The sequence below is a fragment of the Lepidochelys kempii genome, chromosome 8 (genome assembly GCF_965140265.1).
Source record: "Lepidochelys kempii isolate rLepKem1 chromosome 8, rLepKem1.hap2, whole genome shotgun sequence".
NCBI classification, from domain to species: Eukaryota; Metazoa; Chordata; order Testudines; family Cheloniidae; genus Lepidochelys; species Lepidochelys kempii.
The window spans coordinates 4,481,094-4,509,010 of NC_133263.1; the positions used below are offsets into that span (position 1 = coordinate 4,481,094).

Consider the following 27,917-nt stretch of genomic DNA (forward strand, 5'->3'; position numbering starts at 1 on the left):
AATGCGCGTGCGCAAGGGCGTGGCGGGGAGCGGAGCGTCTTGTTCGGAGGGCGCATGCGCGACGGTGGGGGAAAAGGGCCACTGCAGCTTCCGGTCGCTGCTTTCCTCAGTGGCTCCGGCTCAGCGCTCGGGGTGGGGCAGAGCAGGGTGGCGCCTACAGCCAAACGCTTGGGGGACGCGCGCTGCTGCCGTCGCCACAGCGAGTGGGCGGCCCGGCCTGGAGGGAGGCTAGGGGGCCGGATCCCAGGTAGGTGGACCCCTGGGGGGGGCCCACTCCCCGCAGCTTCCAGCCGGGGTCCTGGGGACCCCATGCCCTGTGAAGAACATAGGAACAGCCCTGCGGGGTCACACCAAGGGGCCATCGAGCCCAGTGTCCTGTCTGCCGACAGGGGCCAGTGCCAGGAGCCCCAGAGAGAAGGAACCGAGCAGGGCATCACCCAGCGATCCGTTCCCTGTCGCCCAGTCCCAGCTTCTGGCAAACAGAGTCTAGGGACACCCTCCCTGCTCATCCTGGCTAACAGCCACGGGTGGACTTGTCCTCCATGAACTTATCTGGTTCTTTTTTGAGCCCTGTTATAGTCTTGGCCTTCACAACATCCTCTGGCAAGGAGTTCCACAGGTTGACTGTGCACTGTGTGAATAAATACTTCCTTTTCTTTGTTTTAAACCTGCTGCCTATTAATTTCATTTAGTGACCCCTTAGTTCTTATTTCAGAGTAACAGCCGTGTTAGTCTGTATTCGCAAAAAGAAAAGGAGGACTTGTGGCACCTTAGAGACTAACCAATTTATTAGAGCATAAGCTTTCGTGAGCTACAGCTCACTTCATCAGATGCATATTGTGGAAACTGCAGCAGGCTTTATATATACACAGAGAATATGAAACAATACCTCCTCCCACCCCACTGTCCTGCTGGTAATAGCTTATCTAAAGTGATCATCAGGTGGGCCATTTCCAGCACAAATCCAGGTTTTCTCACCCTCCACCCCCCCACACAAATTCACTCTCCTGCTGGTGATAGCCCATCCAAAGTGACAACTCTTTACACAATGTGCATGACAATCAAGTTGGGCTATTTCCTGCACAAATCCAGGTTTTCTCACATCCCCCCCACCCCCATACACACACAAACTCACTCTCCTGCTGGTAATAGCTCATCCAAACTGACCACTCTTCAAGTTTAAATCCAAGTTAAACCAGAACATCTGGGGGGGGGTAGGAAAAAACAAGAGGAAACAGGCTACCTTGCATAATGACTTAGCCACTCCCAGTCTCTATTTAAGCCTAAATTAATAGTATCCAATTTGCAAATGAATTCCAATTCAGCAGTTTCTCGCTGGAGTCTGGATTTGAAGTTTTTTTGTTTTAAGATAGCGACCTTCATGTCTGTGATTGCGTGACCAGAGAGATTGAAGTGTTCTCCGACTGGTTTATGAATGTTATAATTCTTGACATCTGATTTGTGTCCATTTATTAGGAGAGTGAGTTTGTGTGTGTATGGGGGTGGGGGGATGTGAGAAAACCTGGATTTGTGCAGGAAATAGCCCAACTTGATTGTCATGCACATTGTGTAAAGAGTTGTCACTTTGGATAGGCTATCACCAGCAGGAGAGTGAATTTGTGTGGGGGGGTGGAGGGTGAGAAAACCTGGATTTGTGCTGGAAATGGCCCACCTGATGATCACTTTAGATAAGCTATTACCAGCAGGACAGTGGGGTGGGAGTAGGTATTGTTTCATATTCTCTGTGTATATATAAAGCCTGCTGCAGTTTCCACGATATGCATCTGAGGAAGTGAGCTGTAGCTCACGAAAGCTTATGCTCTAATAAATTGGTTAGTCTCTAAGGTGCCACAAGTACTCCTTTTCTTAGTTCTTATGTTATGAGGAGTAAATAAGGCTTCCTTATTTACTTTCTCTACACAGGTCGTGATTTTATAGACCTCTGTCATATCCCCCTGAGTCATCTCTTCTCCAAGCTGAAAAGTCCCAGTCTTATTAGTTTCTCCTCATACGGAAGCCATTCCATACCCCTCATCATTTTTGTTGCCCTTTTCCAATTCCAGTATATCTTTTTTGAGATGAGGTGACCACATTTGCACACGGTATTCAAGGTATGGGTGTACCATGGATTTATATAGAGGCAATATGATATTTTCTGTCTTATCTATCCCTTTCTTAAAGACTCTCAACATTGTTAGCTCCCAGCTGGGGCTCTGGGGGTGACAGGACCCAGTTCTCCCCTTCCTCTGGATGTTAGCTGGGGCCCTTGGGGCAGTGGCAGCACATGAGGGTATCCACGCTATGCTCCCAGCTCGCAGCCATCACCTCTCTTGGGCACAGACCCGCGTCGCTCTCCGTCCTGACGGGTGTCCAGGCTGCGCAGTGCCCTGTCTACGCTCAATTCCTAAGCAAGCCAGGGGATGTCTGTACAGGAAAAAACCCTCATGGGTAGCGAGTCTCAAGAGCCAAGGTCAGCTCACCTGGGCTTATGCCAAAACGTCTATGTAGATGTTCCTCTAAGGAAGTACATTTATTCCTAAGGTGAAAAGTATCATGCTGAAAACATACTGAAATAAGAATATACACACATAAGCAGCTTACCAGAGAGCACCTGTAAGGGCTCTCGCAGGTGATCCGTCTTTCAAAACTTGCCACGGGGATTTTCTGTGGTCACAAGTTTTTAACTCAGAACAAACACCCCCGTGAATCTCTGAATAACTCCTTTATACAGTTTAGGCCTCTGATCTTGTTCTCATGAAACAGGTGAGCAGCAGACAAAAGTCCCCTCCAGATCCAGCTGCCAAAGCATAATTCCTGTCCGAGAGGACTGTGCTCTCCATTTTGCTTCTGGTTTTGCTGGTCTAAACTGGATTACGCTTGAGTCTGTCTCCAAAGCAGATACCTGCCTCTCTGCGTCTGGCTTTACTGAAGGAGCAGAGGCCCTTGAATGACAGGATCGATGGGTCCCACAGTTGTTACAAAACATGACAGCAGTTGCTGTTCTCTTCCCACAATTCAGGGTTAGGTGGCTTCTTTTCTCCCACTGAATCTCCGATCAGTGCCTTACTTGGACAAAAAGAAAAGGAGGACGTGTGGCACCTTAAAGACTAACAAATTTATTTGAGCATAAGCTTTCGTGAACTACACTGTGAGCTGTAGCTAACGAAAGCTTATGCTCAAATAAATTTGTTAGTCTCTAAGGTGCCACAAGTCCTCCTTTTCTTTTTGCGGATACAGACTAACACGGCTGCTACTCTGTTACTTGGACAAGTTTCTGGAATTTGTTTCCTTTCATGTCAGTTTTATTTCAATATCCCAGTCCTAACGTTGACCCCTTCATACAGATATCTCTTCAAGCATTATGAAAGTAATTTATTTAACTATCCCCTTCCAGCAAGCGACCTCTTCCATGTCACCATATTCTCATGGTGTCTATCTCTTGCAAAGAAATGGAGTTTTTCTAACTCAGTGTTTATTGAACTTGATCTTTGAGGTTGTTAGGGATTCAAACCTTATCTTCCAGATTAGTTGTTTTTCGTTCCCTTTTTGCTTTCTCAGCTGCAGCATATAGCCTTTGAATTGCATGAGTTATACATTACATGCACTATGTACTCCTGGGGGAATTCTGTGTCAAAAAAGTAAGAATTCTGCACATGATATTTTAAAATTCTGTATATTTTATTTGTCAAAATAACATAGTATGATCACACCAGTTTCAATTATTTTGGTAATTTATTTCAAAATACCTGTCAGCGAGTATGTCTGTAACAATACAGACCAAAAAAAAAAAAGATTCAGAAAATGTTTTTTGACAAATAGATTCCTTATTAGGCATATTAATACAGAACTTTGAGTAATAATTCATTTGAACTACAATACAGAACTTTATATCCTTCACCCCTCAGAAGCCGTGCAAAGGCTTGGGGGAGTCAGGGGTACTGAAGGAGAGGGAAGTAATTGCTGGGAAGGAGCCTGGGTGTGGGTGGGAAAAGTCTGGCACAGGTTTTTTTTGGGGTGGGGGGATTGTTAGGGAGTTGGAGAGCCTCTCCCATGCAGACCCTGGCTGACTCCTAGCCTCTCCTGTTCAATCTGAGACATCTGCCCCTGTCCCCATGTGTCCCTGTATCCCCCCGTCCCCATGTGTCCCTACACCCCTACTTAGCCACCCCCCCAGTCCCCAAGTGGCACTGCATCCCCACTCCCATTCAGCCATCATCCCAGTGTGTCCCCCACTAGCTCTTTTGAACCCCAGTCTATGTGACCCCCTCCCAGCAGCCCTGTGTGCCCTGTTCTGTCTATTCTCCCCCACACCCCATATCCTGTGCCTCCTCCCCTGGCCCCATGGGCAAGGTGCTGTGAAGAACACACTGTCCTCCCTATCCATGGTTGGCTGCTCTGGCCTGTGAGCTGGCTGCCTTCTGTGTTCTGGCACCACAGCAGTCCCTGGTGGGTGAAAGGCATAATTGCAGCACCTCTCCAGTAGAATGTATTTTCTGCAGAGAAAAAAAATCTGCAGGGCACATGAATTCTGTGTGTACGCAATGGCACAGAATTCCCGCAGGAATTGGCCCTGCCAAAACAGAACCGTCACAACAGTACTGAGTGTATGTAAGGCTGTATGAAACCATTGCGAGGACATAAAACAGCCAATCTTTTCATGCAAATAGTTTCCTACATGGGTCCAAAGTTTGTCAGTAGCAATGGCAGTTTTTTGTGATTTGGATACCTGTCCACTGGGAACCAAACTAATTTCAGATGGGACACTGAATAGCTAAGAAATAGGAGATGCTTTTGGTTATTGTCAGCCTGGATTGGATTCAAACTAGCAACTTAGAAAGTGAAAAGTCTTTATCTAGCCCATTACCAACCCCCTGTACTATCCAGTCCTCTGTTGGGAGAGTGATTCATTCAAAAACAATTTCTTCTTTAAGTGACAGTTAAAGGAAAACACCAGAGTCTGGAATTTGGTGAGATTCCAATGGCCTTTCACCTACTTTTTCATGCATGCAGGATAACCATCCCACTACAAGAACCAGTCATAATGAAGCTCAGCTCAGCGACTCTGTTCTCACTCAGGCTGTGTATTTCCATTCTCTGTGCTGTGCTTCTGCTTGTGAAATGCAGCATCACTTCTCCTTGAGTCTACGAGGCTACAGAAAACAACAAAAAGGAAAGAGCCCTGTCCCACCATGGAGAAGTTAGTGTCAGTCAGTCGAAAATGTTTTTGAAATGTTACAGCAGTTTAGCGCTGAAATAAAGTCACAGCAAGTGACTGAGGTACCAAGTGGCCCTCTAGGGGGAATGGAGTTTGAAGAGGTGTTATGCCCCCTCTCACCCCCCCGAACATGGCTTGGTGAAAAGTTCTGTGCGGTTATGAGCACCAGGTATTAGCCACAGACTATGGGACATTTGTGATTCTCATACTTGTGGATCTCTCTGAGCTCTAGCCATCATTAACCGAGAGGCTGTTTACTTCCTTGCAGACCTGGCAGGGCTAAGTGGACGTGTGTTGTGGTGTGTCTGTTTCTTCCTCATATAGTAAAGCCAGAAAGTGGTGATGGATAACAGCACCTCTCCTAGAGCTTGGATCAGCTGCCACACTATCTACTGGAATAAGTCGCATTTTCTGGGACCACACCTGCATACTAAAAGTGAGGGCTGCCACAAGTGACTTCTTACCAGACCTGCAGTACCCGGTGCTCTCATGTACACTACAGACTTCACTATGTGTAAATACTATTGTTAAGAACGAGGGAATGCCAATTTAATCTGTTCTACATAGATAAGACTGATATCATGCTATAACCCTTTTAAGTCATTGTTTTCTAGTCCCACTTATGCAATGTGAGCGAACAGTCATAAGAACATAAAAACAGCCATACTGGGTCAGACCAAAGGTCCATCTAGCCCGGTGTCCTGTCTTCTGACAGTGGCCAATGCCAGGTGCCCCAGAGGGAATGAACAGAACAGGTAATCATTAACTGATCCATCCTTGTCACTCATTCCCAGCTTCTGGCAAACAGAGGCTAGGGATGCCATCCCTGCCCTACAAGTCAGACTTGGGGGCCAAGACAGAGGGCCAAGGACTTAAGCAGCGTTGCCCAATAACTCTCCCTGGTCTCAATAAATACACTTTTGACCTCTTGAATTGCACTGGTTTTAAATATTTGTGCTTAGGGCACTGGGTGAGGGCAATATGCATAATCTGCAAACTTATTTATGTGTAACTAATGAAAACAAAAGTGAAAAGATTTTTAATGATGTTGCTAAATTACTTTTATAGCAAAAATAAACTCCTTGAAGAATGTGCTCCTCTCAATCACACACATACAGTCTTTCTCTCTCTCTCTTTCGGTCATACGCACACACTGTTTCTCTCTTTCTCTTTAAACTGTCTGACCAAAAGGGTGTAACAGTTGCCAGCACCAGTAATGACCTAATGCTGGCTTCACATGACGTGCCTGGGAGGAGACAATCAGCTGCTCACTTATAGACACACCTCCCTCTTCCGTTGCCTGAGGATGTGATAAAGGGACCGACAGCAGTGGTGAAGGGCAGAGAGAACTGAGTTGTGGATTGGGCTCTGGCCAGCGACCCAGGGCCCCCTTCTAGGCTGCAGCCAGCAGGAGGTGAGCAAAGAGGGAGCAACCAGCACCTTGGGGCACAGTGGTTTAAAGGTACTTGATGGACACTCTAGGGATGGCAACTCCATTAAGAGACTTACAGCCAGTTGTTAGTTCTATGAATGCATTTATTTAAAAAAATATATTTTAGGCTTTTCAGAGTGGGGACTGTGTCTGTCATTCTGTTTGGACAGTGCCTGGCACATAGCAGCACCAGAAGCACGTTAGCTAGCTCTGTGTCTACCCTTAGAGAGAGGGTGTCTACTAAGCACCTTTTAAGGTATGTGGTTCCCCAAGGTGGCCAGTGTATAGCTGCATCCTGTGGTGTCACAGATAGTCATCGTCTTTTCGCAGGTGAGATTGTTCCAGCAGCTGACTCTCAGCCTGTGTTGATGCCAGAGGGATCAGGAGAGGAGGGCTAAGGGAAAGGAGGTGTGTTACGGAGTGAATCCATTGCCACAGACATGCCCAATTATTCAGCTCCTGCACCTGCCAGCAGCAGCTGGGTCTCCAGTTGGTGTCTGCAAAGAGGGCTGAATTGCAGGCTCAGTGTAATTAGAAGAGGGCAGCTGTTCAACCTCAGGTTGGAACCTAGGTTGGTAACAGTAAGTTGGGGTGGAGGGGCGGGGATCAAACTGATAAAATAAGTTTTTAAAAAAGCATCACTGATGCTATAGCTTTTAAAAGTTTTGCTGGCCGGTGTCACTGAGCCTGTGTCTGGCCTGCCACAGCTTCCTGGCTGCCCAGCTCTTCCCCACCTGGGGAAGTGAGCATCACTCTGGCGCCAGCTGGCAACCCCAAGAGGAAACAGCAATTTTAGAGCTAGCACAGCAAGGCTAAGTGCCAGGGGGAGCATGATCCAGATGCACTGTGTGAAGAAAATCATCTAGTATTTCCTTGTGATCTTCTGGATGGAATCAGGGATCTCCGTGATGGACAATCTTGCAGCTTGTCTGCAGAGCTATACCCTGACTGCCCAGCTCGCTGAGATCATGGGGTACATGAAGGGCAAGCTGGGGAACAAGCTGATGCATCACAACACCCACCTGATGGAGGCCCTCAAACCACCACATAAATACATACCAGAGATCGTCCTTGCTGGGAAAGACATGGACTCTCTCCAGGGCTGAGCATAGGTCACTGTGTTCAAGATGGTTTGACAGATGTACAGGGAAGAAAAGCCAACTGTCTGCGAAGATAAGGGGCTGAGTCCAGCTGTCATGAGTGTCTGCCTGAATTAATCAGTGGTTGAGGGCTACTCCCTGTACACCAGAACTTGGCATTGCAGTTGGGGTGACCAGACATCCAGAGCCAGATGGGCATCTCTTTTTGCCTGGCGTGATTTCAGTGTTGGGTCTATGCCCAGAGACTAGGCAAGAGTAACATAGTCTGCAGTTAGGGGCAGTGCTGTTGTGAATGTGGGTGGGTATGATGGGAGAAAAGGCACAAGCCGGTTTGAATCTGGAGATGGGAATGCCAAGAATCCACTCCTGAAGGGTGTCCTGGGGAGAGCAGCAGCGCGTGCCCTGCCGATGGGAGGGAGCCTCAACAACTGGAGAGTTGGCTATTGGGTTAAGAGAGCCAGTTCTGCTGGATAGAGACATCTGGTCTCCCTGGCTGAGCCATCGGTGTCACTGGCTGGGAGGGGAGTCTGATCCTTTAGCCCAGCATGTAAGAGTATTAAATGCACAGCATTGACTTTCCAGGAGCGCCTTTCCACATCAAGGCAGTTCCCAGGCTGCCCTTGGTGCACTGCCACCTGGGCTCTGCAAAGCTTCTGCTAAATGAAATAAGGATGATACATTCTGTCTTGGGCTCCCTGGGAGCTGCCCTTTCCCTGGGCTGGCACCTGTATGTCTGCCTGATAGTCCAAAAGAGGGATGGGACCCCCACCCCCTCTTCTTTGCCATGGCCGCCTCCAGCTGCAGGAGTGGCTGCAGCTCTGCGAGCCCAGGCCCCAGCTTTTTCCTTATGCTGCGCAGACATGACACAGGGGGGCTGTGCCCGGGAGGGAATGAGGCTCAGATGCAGCGGGCGGGGCAGGATATGTTTAGTGAAGAACACATGCCCCGTTGCCCATAACTGATGCCGTATGCACACTAGCTCCTCCAGCCCCTCCAAGCACTGACTTCTCTGTCCCCAGCCCACCTACCCTGCCATCCGATGGATGTAAGTTGCACACAGAGATGAGGAGAGCTGATCCTGTTTTGCTCGACCCGATGCCTCTCTGCTTCGCTTTCCACCCAAACAGACTGGTCCCGCTGTCTCCCCAACCTGATGTGCGCTCACTTTTGTATTGGTGTCGCAAATCCAGCCTCATGGGACTTAGGAGCTAGGAATGTCCTGCCTAATGAATCTCATGGAATTACTTCCTGGCCTACTTATTTCTTGTCTTGGGTCTCACCTGAGTCTAGCCCCCGAGAGCAGGTGGGAGGAGCTGTGATATGCGAGGCTGGTGTGGGGACATTGGTACCTGCCTCTGGCAATATCTGCACTGGGGAAATTTACTAAAGAATTTCCCTCTGGCGCAGCTGCTGTCACTTCCACAACGGTCTCCTTGCTAACACTTATCACGAACATGGGGATTAGCTTTCAACTAAAGAGTGTCTCATGGAAGCGCCCCCGCCCCCCGGAGATGCTTTTTGCTATGGCAGTGCCAGCCAGTGGCGTATGAAGACTGGACCAAAACTGTGTGTATGGCGTGAGACGAAAGCTAGCCAGCTCTGGAGGGGCTAGGAGCTGTCTCCGTGCACTCTGTTGAGCTCAGGAAATGTGCAGTGTATTTAAGTCTTGGCTTCAGCTTACTGTGGGTTTCACTGCAGTGGGTTTGGATTTGGCTAACCAGCCTTGCAGTATCTGCTGAGCTCAGCTGACTAATAGCAGCTGCCCTTTGCCTTCTGTGGTGTTCTTTGCAAGGTCTTGCAAAATGAAGTTAAGCTGCTGATCAGGGCTGGGCCCTTGAACTGCAAATCTGAGTCTGGCTGACCCTTAGAGGACTATCATTTGGGGGCGTGGCTGTCCCTTCTCATTCCCCCGCCCCATTGAGAGGGACCCACTTTTCTCTCTTTGTTTGTTTGCTTCCTTCCACAGCCAGTGCAAGAGGAGTGGAAGCGAGATGTGTTCCAAAATGGTTGTGAGCAGAGACTTAGGGGGCTGCTGTGGGCAAGCAGGTGCTCAGATGCCCCAGAGGTGGTGCAGTATGAGAATCGAAAGCACAGACTAGAGGGCAAAGCCAAGCACGTCATTCTGCTGCCAAAAGAGCTGCTGCAATTCCAGGCCAGGAAATTCTCCTGGGTGTCCATGTGCCTGCAAAGAATCACACCCTAGTATCACCTTTAATACATAAATTGGATGCATGGGCCTCTTTCAATGGCTGGAATGGTAAATTCTGTGAATATGGACTTGTTGGTCCATAAATGGCTGTTGTAGAAATCCAGTCCCACTTTGCAGGAATAATTATTCAGATTATTGAACGTTTTATAGACTGGTTTTTTTTTAAGTTTGACATGTGATCATTAGACATGCCTGTGGCTTAAATTCTCATAGTATATTTCCCAGAGGGCCTCCCCCTGCATGCTCTGCCTAAAAGCCTGTGTGGGCGGGAGCTCAGGGCTTCTGCCCCATGGCAGGATGGTGGGGCTGGCGGCATCTGCTGCAGGGAGCGGGTCTTGAGCTTTAGCCCCATGGGGAGGGGGCATGATGGCTTCTGCTCTGCATGTCTGAAAATATTTACTGGAGCTCTGCTCCAGACAGCTGTAGCTGAATTTCAGCCCTGGCTGTGCCAGTATTTTACTTCAGGGGTTGAGGACTTGGTGCTGCTGGCTGGGATTGGCTTGGTTTTAATAACGGTCTCAAATGCTTTGTAAAAATTACTTTAAAAGGCGGATTTAAAAAAATAAACCAGCGGCAGTTCTGGTGTCTCATTTCACGTCAGACTCTGCTATGACTGCAGCCCGTTGAGAGGGCTAATGTTTGTTTGATTGACTACTGCCTGGTTTATATGCTAGTGCAAATTCAGCGGCCGGTGGCGTCATTATTTCTCTGTTTAGTGGAATAGCCCCAGCTCAGTGGCATATGTCACTGTTTAGTAGGTGCGTCCTGGGCCATCTCAGCAAAAATACTGTGTTGTATGGTGCTGGAGCAGAACAGGATCTCGCTAAATTTGGCTTTTGCCTTTAAATGTAATACTGGATCTCACAGTACCCTTAAGTCAAAGAGGAATGCTGCACTTTGATTACAGGGCAGGAGGGGACCCGGCCGTGAGGCATACCAGTGGTTCTTTTAACAGTTCCCCCAAAGCTCAAGAGATGAAATGATGTTGGGCAATCCTGCTGCCTCCTCTTAAGGACTCAAAGCCAACTTGCAATCTTCCTGGCCTTCCGACTTGTTGGAGACACAGTTTCGAGGGCATTTGAGCCACTGGATCAATATAGAAGACATGTTCTCAAGCACCAGCTACCAAGCAGGCTGTTGTGTGTCAGGTCAGAGCAGTGAGGCTCTCCCTTTTATACACCTAGCTATCTAGGACCTTATAACATTGCCCATCCCTGTAGCATCTGAGCAATCCTCAGGAAAGACTTTACTCAGTCACAAAAGGCCATTGGGCTAATACTATACTGTCCTAGTAAAACGGTTTAAGTTAATATGTTCTTCATGGAGCATCCATTTCGAAAGGGTTTGGGTTTTGACCATTTTCCTGTATGAACAGCATTGAGATGAAGTGAAGTGTCAGAAAGAAATTGCTTTTTAAGCATAAGCTATTTATTGTACAAGCTGTTTCACTAAGGCCAGTACGTGCAGCTGTACAGATAGATAACATCACAGAGATAATGGGGTTGTATTTAGATGGTGCATAACAGCACAACGTGGCTTGATAAGTACATTACAGAGGGCAAAAGGCGTTTTGCAAAATAAGATAATTTGATCGTGCGACAAAGATATTTACACTTGTTATTCTCAAGACAGCAGGATCATAGAATCATAGAATATCAGGATTGGAAGGGACCTCAGGAGGTCATCTAGTCCAACCCCCTGCTCAAAGCAGGACCGATCCCCAACTAAATCATCCCAGCCAGGGCTTTGTCAAGCCTGACCTTAAAAACTTCTAAGGAAGGAGATTCCACCACCTCCCTAGGTAACGCATTCCAATGTTTCACCACCCTCCTAGTGAAAAAGTTTTTCCTTCTGCTTGATAGTCTAAAATACCAACCATTTAGTGTGTTGATCAGAACCATTAGAATCAAAAGTCATTTCCTTTTTTCAGAAGAGCCCTAGCTAGCAAACTAGGCTGCCAGGTTGGAAACAAACAGCATGTCGAAGATTTGGAGAGCTGGCTGTATTTCAAGGAATCCCTGTTGAGGTTACAGGGACAAACCATCCCGATGAGTCGAAAGAATAGTAAATATGGCAGAGGACCAGCTTGGCTTAATGGTGAAATCCTAGCAGATCTTAAACATAAAAAAGAAGCTTACAAGAAGTGGAAGGTTGGACATATGACCAGGGAAGAGTATAAAAATATTGCTCGGGCATGTAGGAATGTTATCAGGAGGGCCAAATCGCACCTGGAGCTGCAGCTAGCCAGAGATGTCAAGAGTAACAAGAAGGGTTTCTTCAGGTATGTTGGCAACAAGAAGAAAGCCAAGGAATGTGTGGGCCCCTTACTGAATGAGGGAGGCAACCTAGTGACAGAGGATGTGGAAAAAGCTAATGTACTCAATGCTTTTTTTGCCTCTGTTTTCACTAACAAGGTCAGCTCCCAGACTGCTGCGCTGGGCATCACAAAATGCGGAAGAGATGGCCAGCCCTCTGTGGAGATAGAGGCGGTTAGGGACTATTTAGAAAAGCTGGACGTGCACAAGTCCATGGGGCCGGACGAGTTGCATCCGAGAGTGCTGAAGGAATTGGCGGCTGTGATTGCAGAGCCACTGGCCATTATCTTTGAAAACTCGTGGCGAACCGGGGAAGTCCCGGATGACTGGAAAAAGGCTAATGTAGTGCCAATCTTTAAAAAAGGGAAGAAGGAAGATCCTGGGAACTACAGGCCAGTCAGCCTCACCTCAGTCCCTGGAAAAATCATGGAGCAGGTCCTCAAAGAATCAATCCTGAAGCACTTGCATGAGAGGAAAGTGATCAGGAACAGCCAGCATGGATTCACCAAGGGAAGGTCATGCCTGACTAATCTAATCGCCTTTTATGATGAGATTACTGGTTCTGTGGATGAAGGGAAAGCAGTGGATGTATTGTTTCTTGACTTTAGCAAAGCTTTTGACACGGTCTCCCATAGTATTCTTGTCAGCAAGTTAAGGAAGTATGGGCTGGATGAATGCACTATAAGGTGGGTAGAAAGCTGGCTAGATTGTCGGGCTCAACGGGTAGTGATCAATGGCTCCATGTCTAGTTGGCAGCCGGTATCAAGTGGAGTGCCCCAAGGGTCGGTCCTGGGGCCGGTTTTATTCAATATCTTCATAAATGATCTGGAGGATGGTGTGGATTGCACTCTCGGCAAATTTGCGGATGATACTAAACTGGGAGGAGTGGTAGATACGCTGGAGGGGAGGGATAGGATACAGAAGGACCTAGACCAATTGGAAGATTGGGCCAAAAGGAATCTGATGAGGTTCAATAAGGATAAGTGCAGGGTCCTGCACTTAGGACGGAAGAACCCAATGCACAGCTACAGACTAGGGACCGAATGGCTAGGCAGCAGTTCTGCAGAAAAGGACCTAGGGGTGACAGTGGACGAGAAGCTGGATATGAGTCAGCAGTGTGCCCTTGTTGCCAAGAAGGCCAATGGCATTTTGGGATGTATAAGTAGGGGCATAGCGAGCAGATCGAGGGACGTGATCGTTCCCCTCTATTCGACATTGGTGAGGCCTCATCTGGAGTACTGTGTCCAGTTTTGGGCCCCACACTTCAAGAAGGATGTGGATAAATTGGAGAGAGTCCAGCGAAGGGCAACAAAAATGATTAGGGGACTGGAACACATGAGTTATGAGGAGAGGCTGAGGGAGCTGGGATTGTTTAGCCTGCAGAAGAGAAGAATGAGGGGGGATTTGATAGCTGCTTTCAACTACCTGAAAGGGGGTTCCAAAGAGGATGGCTCTAGACTGTTCTCAATGGTAGCAGATGACAGAACGAGGAGTAATGGTCTCAAGTTGCAGTGGGGGAGGTTTAGATTGGATATTAGGAAAAACTTTTTCACTAAGAGGGTGGTGAAACACTGGAATGCGTTACCTAGGGAGGTGGTAGAATCTCCTTCCTTAGAGGTTTTTAAGGTCAGGCTTGACAAAGCCCTGGCTGGGATGATTTAACTGGGAATTGGTCCTGCTTCGAGCAGGGGGTTGGACTAGATGACCTTCTGGGGTCCCTTCCAACCCTGATATTCTATGATTCTATGATTTTACAGATTGGAAAGAATAGCGTCCCATGGCCCAGGAGGGAGTGGGGAGTTTGAATTCAGGAGGAAGAGGCTAGCAAACGGGATGAAGACACTAGTTTAAAATCTAAACAGCTTCCTCTTATGATGCATCTTTCAATAGCTCTTTTGGGTCAGCGCGTCAGAGCTAGCTCGATCCATTTGCAATTCTGAGTTTAGAAAAGGCTGGTTCCCCACGGTTAACACTGAGCACAGCTAGCTCATGCCCTTGTGCTCCAGCTAAGAGGCGGAGAGGTAGAATTGCTGGATTCTCGTCCCACCCCCACCACAGTCACTGGGCAAGTCATTTAGGGCCGGATTTCAGTGCTGCTGAGTGCCTGTAGCTGCCGCTGAAGTCATTAGGAGCTGTGGGCTTGCAGGAGCTCTGAGAAATCAGACCTTCCCTTTTTAACCTGTCGGTAAATAACACCCCAGACAGAGAAGTGGGTCTGATTTTGGACTATAAACCTTCAGAGCTGAAACACTAACAAGCTTTAAGGGGGAGCAAAAAAAAAGGGCATTAAAGTTTTACAATTTCAAAACAGAAATGTTGTCTCCAAGCTAACTGGTTGATTTTTGTGCTTGTTGGCAGTGTGGTCCTTTGCCAGGAAACTCTACAAAAGCAGCTCCCACCAGAGGGAATATTAGCATCATAAAGGTAATGCACCATCACCTTCTGAATTATTTATTTTGTCAGCACTTTGTGCTCTGTGTAATATAGCCTGTTTGCTCCTACCATAAAGGAGTCAGCGTGTTACAGACCATTCCAGTTGCACTCCCCTCTTAAGAGCTCTCCTTGCGGATCTCGGGGGTGTGGGCATTTCTCCAGCTTATGCTAATGGACCTTGGATGGCCAGATCCAGGAACAACAGCATTGAGCTGAGGAGCTCTACAGAACCCTCTGTACTAAACCAGTGACTTCAGCTGGGCCCTGAACGCAGACTAACCCTTGCGTTGCATCTTTTACTGATGCACTGGCTGTTCTTGCCTCATAAACAGACAAAGCTATGCTGTTCTTTCTTTGTTAGTGGCTTCTGTTGGTATTCTGGAGAATGCAGTTTAGAGAGTTTACTGTGCACTCAGACCCTAATCTTGCAGGTCCAGCAAAACTCCCATGGACTTGGCTGCAGTGGGGTTCTACCACAGTAAAGAATGGAGGGTACACTAGAAGACCTAGTAAAAAATAAGGCCTTTTTCTTGGCTACATTGCTTTAGTTCTAAAAGCACAAGGAGCTCAAATTCTGCCCTTTGTTCCAGCCATGCAATCCCATTAATATCCCTGGGATGGCCAGGGTTTAACCAAGGGCAGAATCTGGCTCATGGCGTCTATGTACCGGGTGTTATATTGTCTTTTATTTGAACATTGAAGAAGATTCAGTGAAGCTGAGGTGAGATTAATCATAAGGACTATTTTGTTAAGCAAATTTGTTGCTGGGAAAGGTTGGCCATCTAGGAAATGAAAACTCCCCAGCTTAGCCCTGCTGTAGACACTGCACGTGCACCAAAAGTACAAGGTTCCTCCCGCTAGCACCTGACCTCTAGGAGTGCAAGGTAGTTCAGGCTCTCTCTCTTGATTCAATCCTTGGCTTCTCTGCTGAGCCTGTCAGCAAGGGGGCTGGTTAGAGCCATGGGCCAGGCTGGTTATGATGCTGACACCTGCCCAGCTTGTATTTGAAGAGCCAGCAGATAGTAATGATTTTCAGTCATTGCCCCCTGGGCTGGATCTGAAGCAGTGACCTAAAGGTGAAAATCTCCCTTATCATGTTACCAGTGTTTGGTGCACATGTCCTTAGGGGCTGTAATGTAAGAGCACAGGGTGATCTATCATTTTAATCCCTCGCCCCCCTGACTTACTCTGCTGTACCAGATTGTTTTGTCCCGAAGGCCTGGGACAGCCATTGAACACAGCACATTCCAGACCAGTCAGGCCACCAGGAGACAGCTGTATCCTAACATGTGAAAACTTCCTTAGGGGCTGCTTTCCCATCCTCTTTTCCTCCCCCTCCCCTTTTTCTTTTCAGCTCCCCATTCACTCACTTGCATCATTTATTATTGTAGATGAAGGGAGATGCTGCACGTTCCACGGGGGGCTCACGGCAGAAGCAGGTAAAGACTCAAAGCTGTTGTTGTCTCAACTGAAATGTTATATGGTGGCCAAGTGCCAGGGAGCTTCCTGATTGGCTCTTGGTGATGCTAAGTGAATAGTCTCTGCCCTGGCAGATGCCCTGTGGCTTCTGTCACTTACCCCTGGACAGGGCAAAGCACTAGAGAACTTAGAGGAAGGAATAACCTGGCGCGGAGATGGATTAGATGAACAAAGAAATCTTTCCCACAACAGCAGCTTCATAGATTCCGTAGCTGACGCCGCTCTACGCTTGTACTGTGGAGTGGTTCTGTTAAATTTAATTGATGTCTCCTTTGATATGCGTGAGAAAGGGACAGCCATTAAACAAGGCCCTTTCTAGTCAAAGGGCCTCTTAATACAGATATAGAATCATAGAATATCAGTGTTGGAAGGAACCTCAGGAATACACAAATTGCTGAATCTCTGTGACTGAAGCCCAGGACTAGGAGTTATACACGAAAGGTTACGTTTGTGGATCAGTCCCGTGCTTGCAGTATAACCTGGGCAAATCACACACTTTCTATGCCTCAGCTCTAAACTGGACAGTTATTGGAGGGGGTGTTGTTCCGAGCAAATAAACAAGATTGTGTCAAAGAAAATACCAGGTGCAATCATCAATTTCTACTCCCAGCCGCAACCACCTACAAGGCCTCAAACTTTGACTAGCCCCTTGGACCGAAAAGGGCTAACACCACTTCACTTGGGAGTCTTCAGTGCAAATGACCTAAATTCTATCCAGTTCCAGATAATCATTTCCTAAGCATCCTGGAGCAGGAGCATTAGAGAGGCTGATGTTGTCTATTTCTGTTGGAGCGACAGCCAGGCGCATTGCACTGAAGGCTGCTGAGGAAGGGGGACTCGGGGTTGTTACCTTACACCACATATCTGCATTGATCCTGTTGTAAGGGATTAAACTTCTCTTGTTGTTGCCTGTCTCTTAGCAATGCCACAGGACCAGATGAGTAGGGAAACTAATGTTATTTAATTATGCAAGCCCAATGAATGAAGTGGGCCATAGCTCACAAAAGCTTATGCTCAGATAAATTTGTTAGTCTCTAAGGTGCCACAAGTTCTCCTTTTCTTTTTGCTGTTTTGAGCTATTTTATCTGTTCATCATAATGACCTGTTACACAAGAGAAGGGAGGAAGTCACAGACTGATTGCTATCTGGATCCAGTTTAAACATGTATTTCTTTTACCATACAGATATAGACTGTAACATATATTCAGAAAGTCTCATCCTGACCCACCTAGCATCTGTGGACAGGGTGGATAACAACTTGTCTCTACTCACTTCTGTAGAGTGCTGGTGACAGAAAACAAGGGATCCTAGGACTGGATCATCCCTTGATCTCCTGTGATTTAAAACACAGGCTACTCCATGACATAGGTGTAATCACTTCTGTTTCCTGCTCTCAGGCGGGGAAGCTCTGGGACTCTATGAAGATAACTGGCTTCATACTGGGCACTGGCCTGCTGCTGTTTGCTGCCTTCAGGAACTCTGTCACCTGGTAAGACCACTCACCTGATAGCTTGAGAAGCAACATTTCAGTGGGTGGGGAGATAAGACAGATGTAATTTTTGCAATGAAAAGCTAAACGCTGCGTGTAATTCTTGGGCCCTTCTCCCCAGGCACTTACAGAAGTTCTGGGGGGCTTCGGGCAATTTCTGGCAGGCACAATGGGAGAAAGTTCTCCACCTGCTTGGAGGAAACCAGTGGGCAATTTTCCTTCTAGGTGAGTTGTTTTGAATGCCAAAGCTCGGCTGCAGGAAAGCCAGATTCCAGCTCTCCCAGAGCTCTGTGTATCAATGGCGTGCATTGCCGCCAAATCCATGCCATGCCTCCCCAATGGTCAGGGTCCAGCTAACATTTTGGGACCACCCTTTCCACTGCAAGTATTTGTAACTGCCAAACCATCCAGGACCAATGTAAGGTTCCCACCTCCCTCATTAGGCTAAAGTGAAATTACACCCCAGGTCTCACTGGAGTAGTTATTACCAAAAGGATAGAACTGGCTTTATTGTAAAGCTAGACACCTTAGTAATATTCTAGCTGGGTGGCACCCGTATTACGACAGGAGGAAACCTGGCTGCAGTGTCGACAGCCTGGCGATAACGACTTGGTGGTAGGGGGCAAGGTGCCTTGTCCCTAGCGCAGGCCTGTATTATTCTAATCTCATCCCCACTCTACCCTTTTATCCCATTCAGGAGCTGTGTCTTTGCTCTGAAAACCTTATGCCCGGAGACACTCATTTCTGGACAGTGCCTAGCCCCCCAGGGCCCTGGTCTCTGTTTGTGTCCTCCAGGCACCACTGCAATATCAATAATTTCTGATGGACAAAGGCTCCCCTTTTTTCAGCGGTATCAGAACCATAGGGGTAGCCTAAATTCTTCCTTACCTGTAAGGGGTTAAGAAGCTCAAGTAACCTGATTGGCACCTGACCAAAGGAACCAATGGGGACAAAAGACACTTTCAAATCTGGAAAAAGAAAAGGAGTACTTGTGGCACCTTAGAGACTAACCAATTTATTTGAGCATGAGCTTTCGTGAGCTCAAATAAATTGGTTAGTCTCTAAGGTGCCACAAGTACTCCTTTTCTTTTTGCGAATACAGACTAACACGGCTGTTCCTCTGAAACCTTTCAAATCTGGGTGGGGAGAGGTTTTGTTTTGGGTGCTTTGTTTGTGTGGCCTGTTCGCTCTTGGGACAAAGAGGGACCGGACATCAATCCATATTCTCCAAATCTTTCTGAACAAGTCTCTCATTTCAAACTTGTAAGTAACAGCCAGGCAAGGCATATTAGTTTATCTTTGTTTTCTCAACTTGTGAATTTTCCCTTTGCTAGAAGGAGATTTATCCCTGTTTTGTTGTAACTTTGAAACTAAGGCTAGAGGGGGTTCCTCTGTGCTCTTTGAATTTTCTGCTACTCTGGAAGGTTAACTACCAGCCTAAGTTTACAGAGGTGATTCTTTTACCCTTTTCTCTTTAAATAAAATCCTTCTTTTTAAGAACCTGACTGATTTTTCCATTGTTCTAAGACCCAGGGGTTTGGGTCTGTAGTCCCTTTGTAACCAATTGGTGAGGATATATGTTCAAACCTTCCCCAGGAAAGGGGGTGTAGGTTTGGGGGAATAGGACGCCAAGTGGTCCTTTCCCTGATTGATTGTTAAATCACTTGGTGACAGCAGCCATCCCAAGGCAAGAAAGGAATCTGGGCTTTGGGGAAGTTTTAACCTAAGCTGGTAAGAATAAACTTAAGGGGTCTTTCATGCGGGTCCCCACATCTGTACCCCAGAGTTCAGAGTGGGGAAGGAATCCTGACAAGCCATCTCTGCCCATCTCTCTCCTTCTACCACAGGCACGGCCTTAGTTCCAAGCCTTGTTTACTGGTGCTTCAATGGACTCCTGATGGTGGCAGATGCGACCGGAAAGCCCAATTTCATCACCCGGTACCGAATTCAGTTGGGCAAAAACGACCCTGTAGGTATTTCTCGCCGTGCCTGCCGAGCTGGACGAATACCACCTGCATTTTCTTAGAGGAAGAAGGGAGGATAGGGGGAGGTAGAGCTGTCAGTCTCCTTCACCCCACCCTCCCAAAACCTCATGCTCTTCCACACTGGGGGCTGGCGGAATAGAATCAAGGCAAGAATTCTACATGGCATGCAAATGTACAGGGGACGGATGGTTCTGTGGTTAGGGCAAGGCTTAGGATGCAGGCCAGCTGCGGTCAGTTCCCAGCCCTGGCACAGATGCCCTTCGGCAAATGTTTTAGGCCTCAGTGCCCCCCAAGCAGTTAGATGTCACACTAGCTATGTGCCGAGAAAACTCACTACGATGTCCCAAGTCTGAGTTAGGCACCTTAGTCTGTGATCCACAAAAGCTAGCTGGGGTTGGGGGAAAGGGGGCTTCCTAAGCTAGCCAAGGGGAGATGCCAGGTAGAAGCACGGCTGTATGAGCTGTAGCAGATATGCTTCCTCCAGCGACGGGAGGGGTTTTCCGGTTGATGTAGGTAATCCACGTCCCTGAGTAGCAGTACCTAGGTAGACAGAAGCACTCTTCCATTAACCTAGCTGCATGGACAGCAGGGGTTGGGGCCACATAGCTACAGTACTCAGGGGTGTGAAGTCAAGTCAACATAGCTGCAGTCAGGAGTGTGAAAAACCCAACCCCTGACAGACATCACTATGGTGACCTAGTCCCCACTGTCAACATAGCTGGGGTAACAGCAGAATGCTTCTGTCCATGTAACTTAATGTCTCTTGGCAAGGCTGTGTTCCTACCCCATTAGAAACACCCCTTGCCAGCAGTATAGGCTACAGTGACACCACGGGGCTATACTGGTGTTGCTACGCCAGCATATAGTCTCCATAGAGTAGAGACAACCTAAGCCTGTGTCTACACTACAGAGCCCACAGCAGCATAGCTCTGTTGGCAGCCTGCACTAGGTCACCGAAAGCCATGAGCGAAGGCACCAGAAGCTATGTCTACACTAGGGGTTTTGTCCACATTGCTAGGGTATGTTTCCCCCCATACACACACCTCTAACTTATGCAGTTGTGATATTAAGCATAGACCATGGCTAACTCCTCCTTTCCCCCTGCCTTTGACAGTAAGCAATCAGTTGCCCCAACGCCCCAGTATTTTTCACTACACGCAAAAAAGGCAAGCACCTATGCCAGCGTGAGTTGATTGCTAAACTGAACAGCGGTTAATAAGCGTATGTTGTCAGACTTCAGTGTTAACGCCCCAGTTTGGTAAATGGGAAAAGTTTCATACCTCGGGGCACTGCCAGGTTCAGGCAGACAGCAGCTGGCTGCAATTCATATCACATTTGGAAGGTTTCTTCATAACTGTGTGGGCTAAAGAGTTCTTTCAATGTCATTTCAAATGCTGGACTGTAGTTAGGTAGCATTTTAAAGCAATTCACAGTCACGCTGCTGCATAACTGCACTGCGCACACAGCCCTGGCCACAGTGATCAACAGGACATGGGGAACTAAGTCAGAGAAATCACCACCCGATGCAGGGAAGGGTTCTACCCCTTTCCTAGAGCCGTGGGGCTGCAGGTTAAAGCATGTTACAGCTTTTGTGCAGGTGAGCTGAGACATATTCCTGTAACACCAGACTCAGACCCCTAGCCCTGGCAGATGACCTCAAATTGTACACTAAGGTCTTTAATTAAGATTATAGAAAGGAAAATTGCAGCCACAGCCATTCAGCTGTTTGTCCATGGAGAGCAAGCAGGATCAGGAAGTCATGGGGAAAGCTGGAGGGAGACCATTCAATCGGGGACCCATCAACCCTGAGAAGGGCACTTGGCTTTTTTTATTGCTCCTCCTTGAAGCAAGGTGGAGCAATGCACCCCGGGGGCTGTGGTTGGAGACAAGAGTCGGTATCTGCCACTGCCAAAAGATGTCTTTACAGAGAGAGCGCCCTGACTCACTATAACACACCCACCTTTTTTGCATTGAAGACAAAGCCTTGAAATAATAGTGGTGTCTTACATCAGCGTGGCCATGCTGAGCCATCAACACCAGAGATGTGCTCACTTAATTCCAGCCTTGGAGCTGCTCAGGCTGGCGTAGGGAAGTATCCTGCTTAGACAGCAAAGGCTGATCAGCTGCTGGGTACCGAAAGCGTGTTTGTCAATCCTACCTCTCGCCCCTCTCTTTCAGTTCTGTGCTTTGCCAACATCAGAGCCAGGCACTCGGCTGCCAGCGACACAAAGAATGAGGGCGCTGAACTTTAGGCAGATCAGTTTCTTGGTTATTTGCCTACTTGTGAAACTTGGTCCAAAAAACCCAAAACAAACTAACTTACCAACATCCAAGGCCTGAGTCCTGGAAAGGTTCCCTCTCCCCAGAGCCCAGAGCTGTATGGCTCCATGGCTAGCATTAGCAGAGTCTCCTCTCTTGCAGGTGGATCCAGCGAAGCTGCGGCAGGCTGTTCACACAGTGCTGTTTAATCAGGTTTTCATCTCTCTCCCAATGATGATGCTCATGCTCCCCATCATGAAGTGGCGGGGACAGCCCTGCAGTGAGGAACTACCCACCTTTCACTGGTTCCTCCTGGAGTTGTCCATTTTTACCCTGATGGAAGAAATTCTCTTCTACTATTCACACCGGTGAGTTGGGCAAGAGAACTAGTCTGTCCTGCAGCTGCTTCTTCCTCCTTTAAGCTCCCCAACAAATGGGGACCGCTCTGTCCTGAATTATGACCGTTCCCTCAACAAAACACCTCCATTAACCTTGGCCAGTCAGTGGCACCAGCCTTTCCTTTGGGAGCTCTTGGTGGTTTAACACTACCAGGGGCCGTGTTTAACCAGAGATTATGAAAGTAAGAGGATTGAGATGGACTAGCCCACAGGCTGAGGGATGGAAAAGGCAAGTTGATTTTATATGTAAGCTATAATCTAAAGCAGTCGAGTTGGAGGGAGGAGGCTGTAACTGTTGCTTATAGGAAGAACTATACACCAGCCAAAGAAAATCTAGAAAGAGTGTATTGTGTATATGTAGACCAAAGAGACTGAACTCCCTGTTCAAGGACCATGACCTCCTATACACGTGTACAGCGCCGGGCACGATGGGACCCAGCTCCCAACTCTCCAGATCTCCTGAGCACTATTATTACATACACACACACAAAGATGCAGAGTAAAATCAAAGAAAAAAAATACCTACCTCATAAAAAGAGAGAGGCAGTTCAACAGCAAACAAAGCAATTGCAGGAATATACACAGGCTGGGTGAATTGCCCATGGACACCTGGGTTCTATTTCGGGTTCTGCCTTGACTCATGAGTCCTGGCGGCTAGCCCTGGTCTTTAATTCACTTGGCTGCTCTAAAAACCTATAGATTAGAAAAGTACTGAGGATGCACCCGGAGTGACATTGGTCTCCGGGTTGACTGGACTTGAAGACTTTGTTCTGGTTCTCTCCATGCAGGCTTGTTCATCACCCGCTTCTGTACAAGCGCATACACAAGAAGCACCATGAATGGACCGCTCCCATTGGTGTAGTCTCCCTCTATGCTCATCCGGTCGAGCACCTGGTAAGCAGGTCCTCTTGGGGTCACTGCCCAGCAGCCTATCAAGTAAACCCAACCCGTTGCTGTGGGCTTTGCATTTCCACTGGGTGAGGATTTGTGGGAAGGGAGGAGAGTAGCTACACTTCAGACTCTTCCTGTTGGGAGATGAAGCTGGGATTTGTGGCATCTCCATAAAGCTGCTGTAGTAGAAGTGTCTTGTGGCTCCTTGCACTGGGACTACAAGCTCTTAGGGTAGAGCCAGGTACAACAGGGTCAATCTACTGTCAAGACAAACTTTTTGGGAGCCAGGGCCTCCGGCAGGTTGGGGCTTGATGGAATGGGGCCTCCTTGAGGCTGGTGGAAGATATTACTGCATAGACTGAGTTACAGTGGGAGTTGGCCTCTGTCACCTCCTTTATCCCAGTCTCTTAGGTGCATTGGCAGAACACTCCCAGGGACTCCCACAGCAGCACTAGCTAACTTGCAACACCTCCACAAGGCGCTCAACTCCCACTATTCCACTTCAACCAAGTTCAGCAACAGCAGCACCGGGCCGCACTAGGTTCTAGGTGCTCCCATAGCACAAGCAACAAGAGGAGACGCCGGTTGCGACCTTATGAACAGAAGGTTTGGGTGTGCATGTTAACGAGGCAGGGCTTGTGTCTGAATTCCAGTTTTCCAACATGTTGCCTTTGCTGGTGGGTCCGATAATCCTGGGATCCCATGTTGCTTCCATCATGGTGTGGCTCTGCCTTGCTATTCTGACTACATCCATCTCGCACTGCGGCTACCACCTGCCTTTCCTCCCCTCGCCAGAGTTCCACGACTTCCACCACCTCAAGTAAGGTCACTGGACACTATCCATATAGCTGCTCCTCCCCCCATGCTCTGTGGACTGGGTCAGCCCATCAGTGGTGGGGATGGGCCGTAGCCCATTTGTGAGGGCCAAACAGTCTGACATGACTGCTAGTCAATCTCTACTCTGGGACTCCATCTGCCCCACCTCAGTCTGGTTCCCCTGAAGGCAGCTTGAATGTATCCAGCCTCCTCACCCTTTGTAAACAGGAAGCACTGAGAGGTCAGAGCAGAGGACTGGGCCTTGGACAGTTCCTGCTTTCTTACCTCAGCTCAGCCACTGACCTACCGTGCAACCTTCAGACAAATCACTGACATTTTCCTTTCTGTTTCGCGGTCCGAGGAGCTGGAAAACTGGCTACGAAGCAGAAACCCAAATGCTGAACCTGAGCTCAGGTTTCTTGGGTGGATTAGACAGAGAAAATAATGTGTAGGGTCCAGAGAAGCAGGCATAGCCTGGTCTTCCCTAGCAGTGATCTAGGGCATCACAGACAATGCTCCGTGGAGCATCTTTCTGGCTGCTTAATTCCTTCTCTGTCCAAAGGCAGCAATGGAAAAGCCAGACAGACATTCTCACAGCTGAAAAGCCTGACACAGCAGGAACTTGGCTTCGCCTGGTCAAAGTACTGTGACACATAATTGTTAACTCCCACCCCCCAGGGGAGGTGACGTACGAGCACCTTTTTACAAAGGTAGCAGAGCAAAGCAGTGTCAGGCCTGCAGGTAGAGTCCCGAAGGAGGTCCTGGTTCCCAGGGCTGTGCTCAGGTCCCTGACCAGGCTCCTTGGCTAGCATCGCTTCCTGAGCACTGGTTTCCCTTTCCTGCAGGAATGGGGAGGACAGTTCAGTTCCAACCTAAGGATGGGGTGATACCTGATGTATCAACCAGTGCATATCACCCCATCTCTTCAGGACACTGATCATGCTGTATGCCAGGAGCACGGATCACTGGGGACATCAGACCCTATGGCTCATAGCCAGCTCATAGCTTCCTTGGCCATAGGTGCGTGTACAGGCAGTCTGGTCTTCCTGTGGCCACAGGAGCTCATGTAGCTTGGAGTTGTGGCTGTCTGGCAGAGTCCCACTCTCTCACTCCCTGGCTGGTGATGGCTGCAAAGGCAGCCCGCAGTGCCTGGGGATGGAGAACACCCCTGGCTCAACACCTTTCCTAGATGACTAGGTAGGGGAATGGGCAGGTTCTGGGCTAAACCCCATCCAGTCCTCCACAGGCTGCAGAGCAAAAGGCTGGGAGAGACAAAGAACGTAAAGCAGGATTGGCGGGGCTCTGATAGGGACACAGGCTATGGGAGGGGGTGAAAGGGAAGAGATCTGCATGGCCTACCTTGTTTCTTGACTGTAACCTGCAGTACCCTGCGTGGTCCCTTTGTGCTTGGCTGCCAGGTTCAATCAGTGCTACGGAGTCCTGGGGGTGCTGGACCGCCTGCATGGAACAGACACGCTCTTCAAGCAAACCAAGGCCTACGAGAGGCACGTCATCCTGCTGAGCCTCACCCCTCTCACGGAGAGCATTCCCGACTCACCCAAGAAAGCCAAGTGAACCCGCCTCCCCTGCGGCTTGCACGGGGGAATCATGAGAGCTAGGAACCATGATTATGCCAAGTAATTTTCTAATGAGAAGCAGGTTATTGTTCATCCTAAGTATCAAAGACAAAGCGGAACCGTAACCCGTTGCTGGTGACATTTGAACTCGCTTCCCTTCAGTCCCCCGCAGCCTGGAGTGCAGAGCTCAGCTCCAGGCAGCAGCCCTACAGCTGGGGAGCCTCCTGAAGTGAGCGTAGCGTTTTTTTAGTCCCTTGGATCAAGCTGCCCACAGACTGCCCCGTGCAGGTTTCCTTCCAGCCCCACAGAAATGGCTGCTGTTCAGATCTCCCATTTCCTGCTTGAGGCTTTTGGACCCAGGACGAAATCTCACCTGCATTGCATGGGGAGTCACAGGGGAATTCAAGAGCACTGCACTCCAGGCATTCAGCCTGCCCTGATCTCATCCCAGCACTCTGGGCCTGGGAGAATCAACCCGAAGACTACATGGAAACACGCTTGTTGGGGCAATGTGGCCCTTCGTAACCACTTCACCAGCACCATCAGCCGAGAGCTCAACATCCCACAGTACGGTTACTCCCCATACCTATGAGATAAGGGCTTCAAGCTTCAAACCATCACTGATCACCAGCAAGGGTCAGGCAGATGCTACCCCCACACAGCACAGTGCTACATTACTGGGAGCACGACACAGGTTTTATCGTTTTAACAATTAATACAGAGGATGAAACCAAAATGCAAGTCACAAAGGGAACTTTCTAGGACGGAGGTTCTGGGGCTGAAGTCTCATTAGCATAGCTAGTAGGGGCTGACTGCTCCATCCCACCAAGACTCACCTGAATTCCAACACAGCAAAGTAGGCAAAGGGAAACCCCTAGGATTGCATAAAGTTATACGTGATGGAAGAGCTCCCCGACATCACTGTTCTCCTGAGCTGTTTGGTAGGAAGAGCTGCAAATCCCTTAAACAAAATGGTCTCCCTGTCAGAAAACCTCTACACCATTAGGACACAACTGAAAGTATCACAGAGCAGCGAGTGCTGAAAATCAGGCCTCAGGTGTGTTGGCAGAGCAGCATGGGGGCTTGGGACAGGAACAAGCAAGGGAAGAGTGCACTGGATTGAGACTGAGCAGTCCTACAAGAGCTCTTCTGCGGAGACCTTGTATAGTGCCCAGCTGCAGTGTACGTCTCAGGTGCCATCAGCGTCTCACCTTCACAAGTATTCATCCCACATGAGACGTGTCTGATCTGTAGCTCAGACCCTTAAAGACCCCAGAGCAAGGAAGGTTGCGGGGACAGGAGAGTCCATACCACACGGTCTTTTGAGGTTTTTATTTTTATACATTTTTTTGTATTAAAAAGGAAAAAGCATAATTACCACAAATTACAAAGGACTAAAGCATTACTAGAATAATGAATCACATCAGCCTAGAAAGCAGATACTCCGAATAATATTAATATTATAATACAAGCTCTCATTCAAGTATTTTACATTTTTTTTTGTTGTGGTTGTTTTTCTTTTCCTTTTAAATGGGATGATGATCCTGGCACACACGTCAAGATTATGTACTCTTAACAGAAGATGGATCACAGAGTGGGTTGTATTAACAAGATTTTCCCCCCCAGTGATGAGTGGTCTGATAAGTCATTTTAAATGTGTCTCTACAATAAAACGCAGCTGAAGAAGGTTGCAAAAAACACTTTTTCCTCTTTTGCTTTTGGGGGTAGAGGGATGAGGTTGGGACAGAGACAGAGCCTGGTTGGAAAGGGCAGCCAGATCAAACTTATATCCCCTTTTGTTCTGGCTGAGTGATGAGCATCTAGACAAAAACACTGGGAAACCCACCCTGCCCCAACCACCACCAGTTAAACTCAGTGTCAATTTCCAAGTCGGAATCCATGGGCCGGGGTTCCAACCCCAATGGTAGTACATTCCACAGGGACCCCCCAAGGCTGGGGTTGGCAAGGGAAGAGAGTTCAGCCATCCTTTCCCACAGGCACACAACACTATGCCAGGAAGACTCCAATGGATGAAATGATACCAAGCCCCCGTCTCCCAGGGATATCATTGGTACAAGCCAACCTACTGTACAAGACTGATATTCTGGAGGTGATGAGAAGTGGGAATGTACCACTGAGGAATAAAGAGGAGGGGTTGGGGTGTTAGTTGAAATACATCTAACGTTTGACATGAAAAAGTGTCTATAAAAACCGAAATGGATAGGTTTAAGCCCATGCCCTTTCACGCTCAGAGAGCTTCCAACAATAGGGTGTGCTTGTCACAGATACGTCGGTCCTATGTTCAAGTGTCTTCAGAAA

The 27,917-nt window shown here is 48.2% G+C and overlaps 1 protein-coding gene and 1 long non-coding RNA gene across 2 annotated transcripts; both read left to right on the top strand.

Annotated features, from left to right (window-relative positions):
* The first annotated feature begins 1 nt into the window (after window position 1).
* On the top strand, window positions 2-27,360 carry FAXDC2 (fatty acid hydroxylase domain containing 2). The gene is given in 12 exon segments (XM_073355239.1): window positions 2-64; window positions 66-111; window positions 114-247; window positions 14,630-14,695; window positions 16,096-16,143; window positions 17,581-17,672; window positions 17,794-17,897; window positions 19,520-19,641; window positions 22,079-22,284; window positions 23,103-23,208; window positions 23,859-24,025; window positions 25,440-27,360. Coding segments are annotated over 12 exon segments (1,311 nt in total). The 3' UTR covers window positions 25,597-27,360.
* Window positions 3,207-9,798, top strand: LOC140915525 (uncharacterized). The gene is made up of 3 exons (XR_012160187.1): window positions 3,207-5,651; window positions 6,407-6,629; window positions 9,714-9,798. It is a non-coding gene; the product is annotated as an uncharacterized lncRNA (long non-coding RNA).
* Window positions 27,361-27,917: the final 557 nt, after the last annotated feature.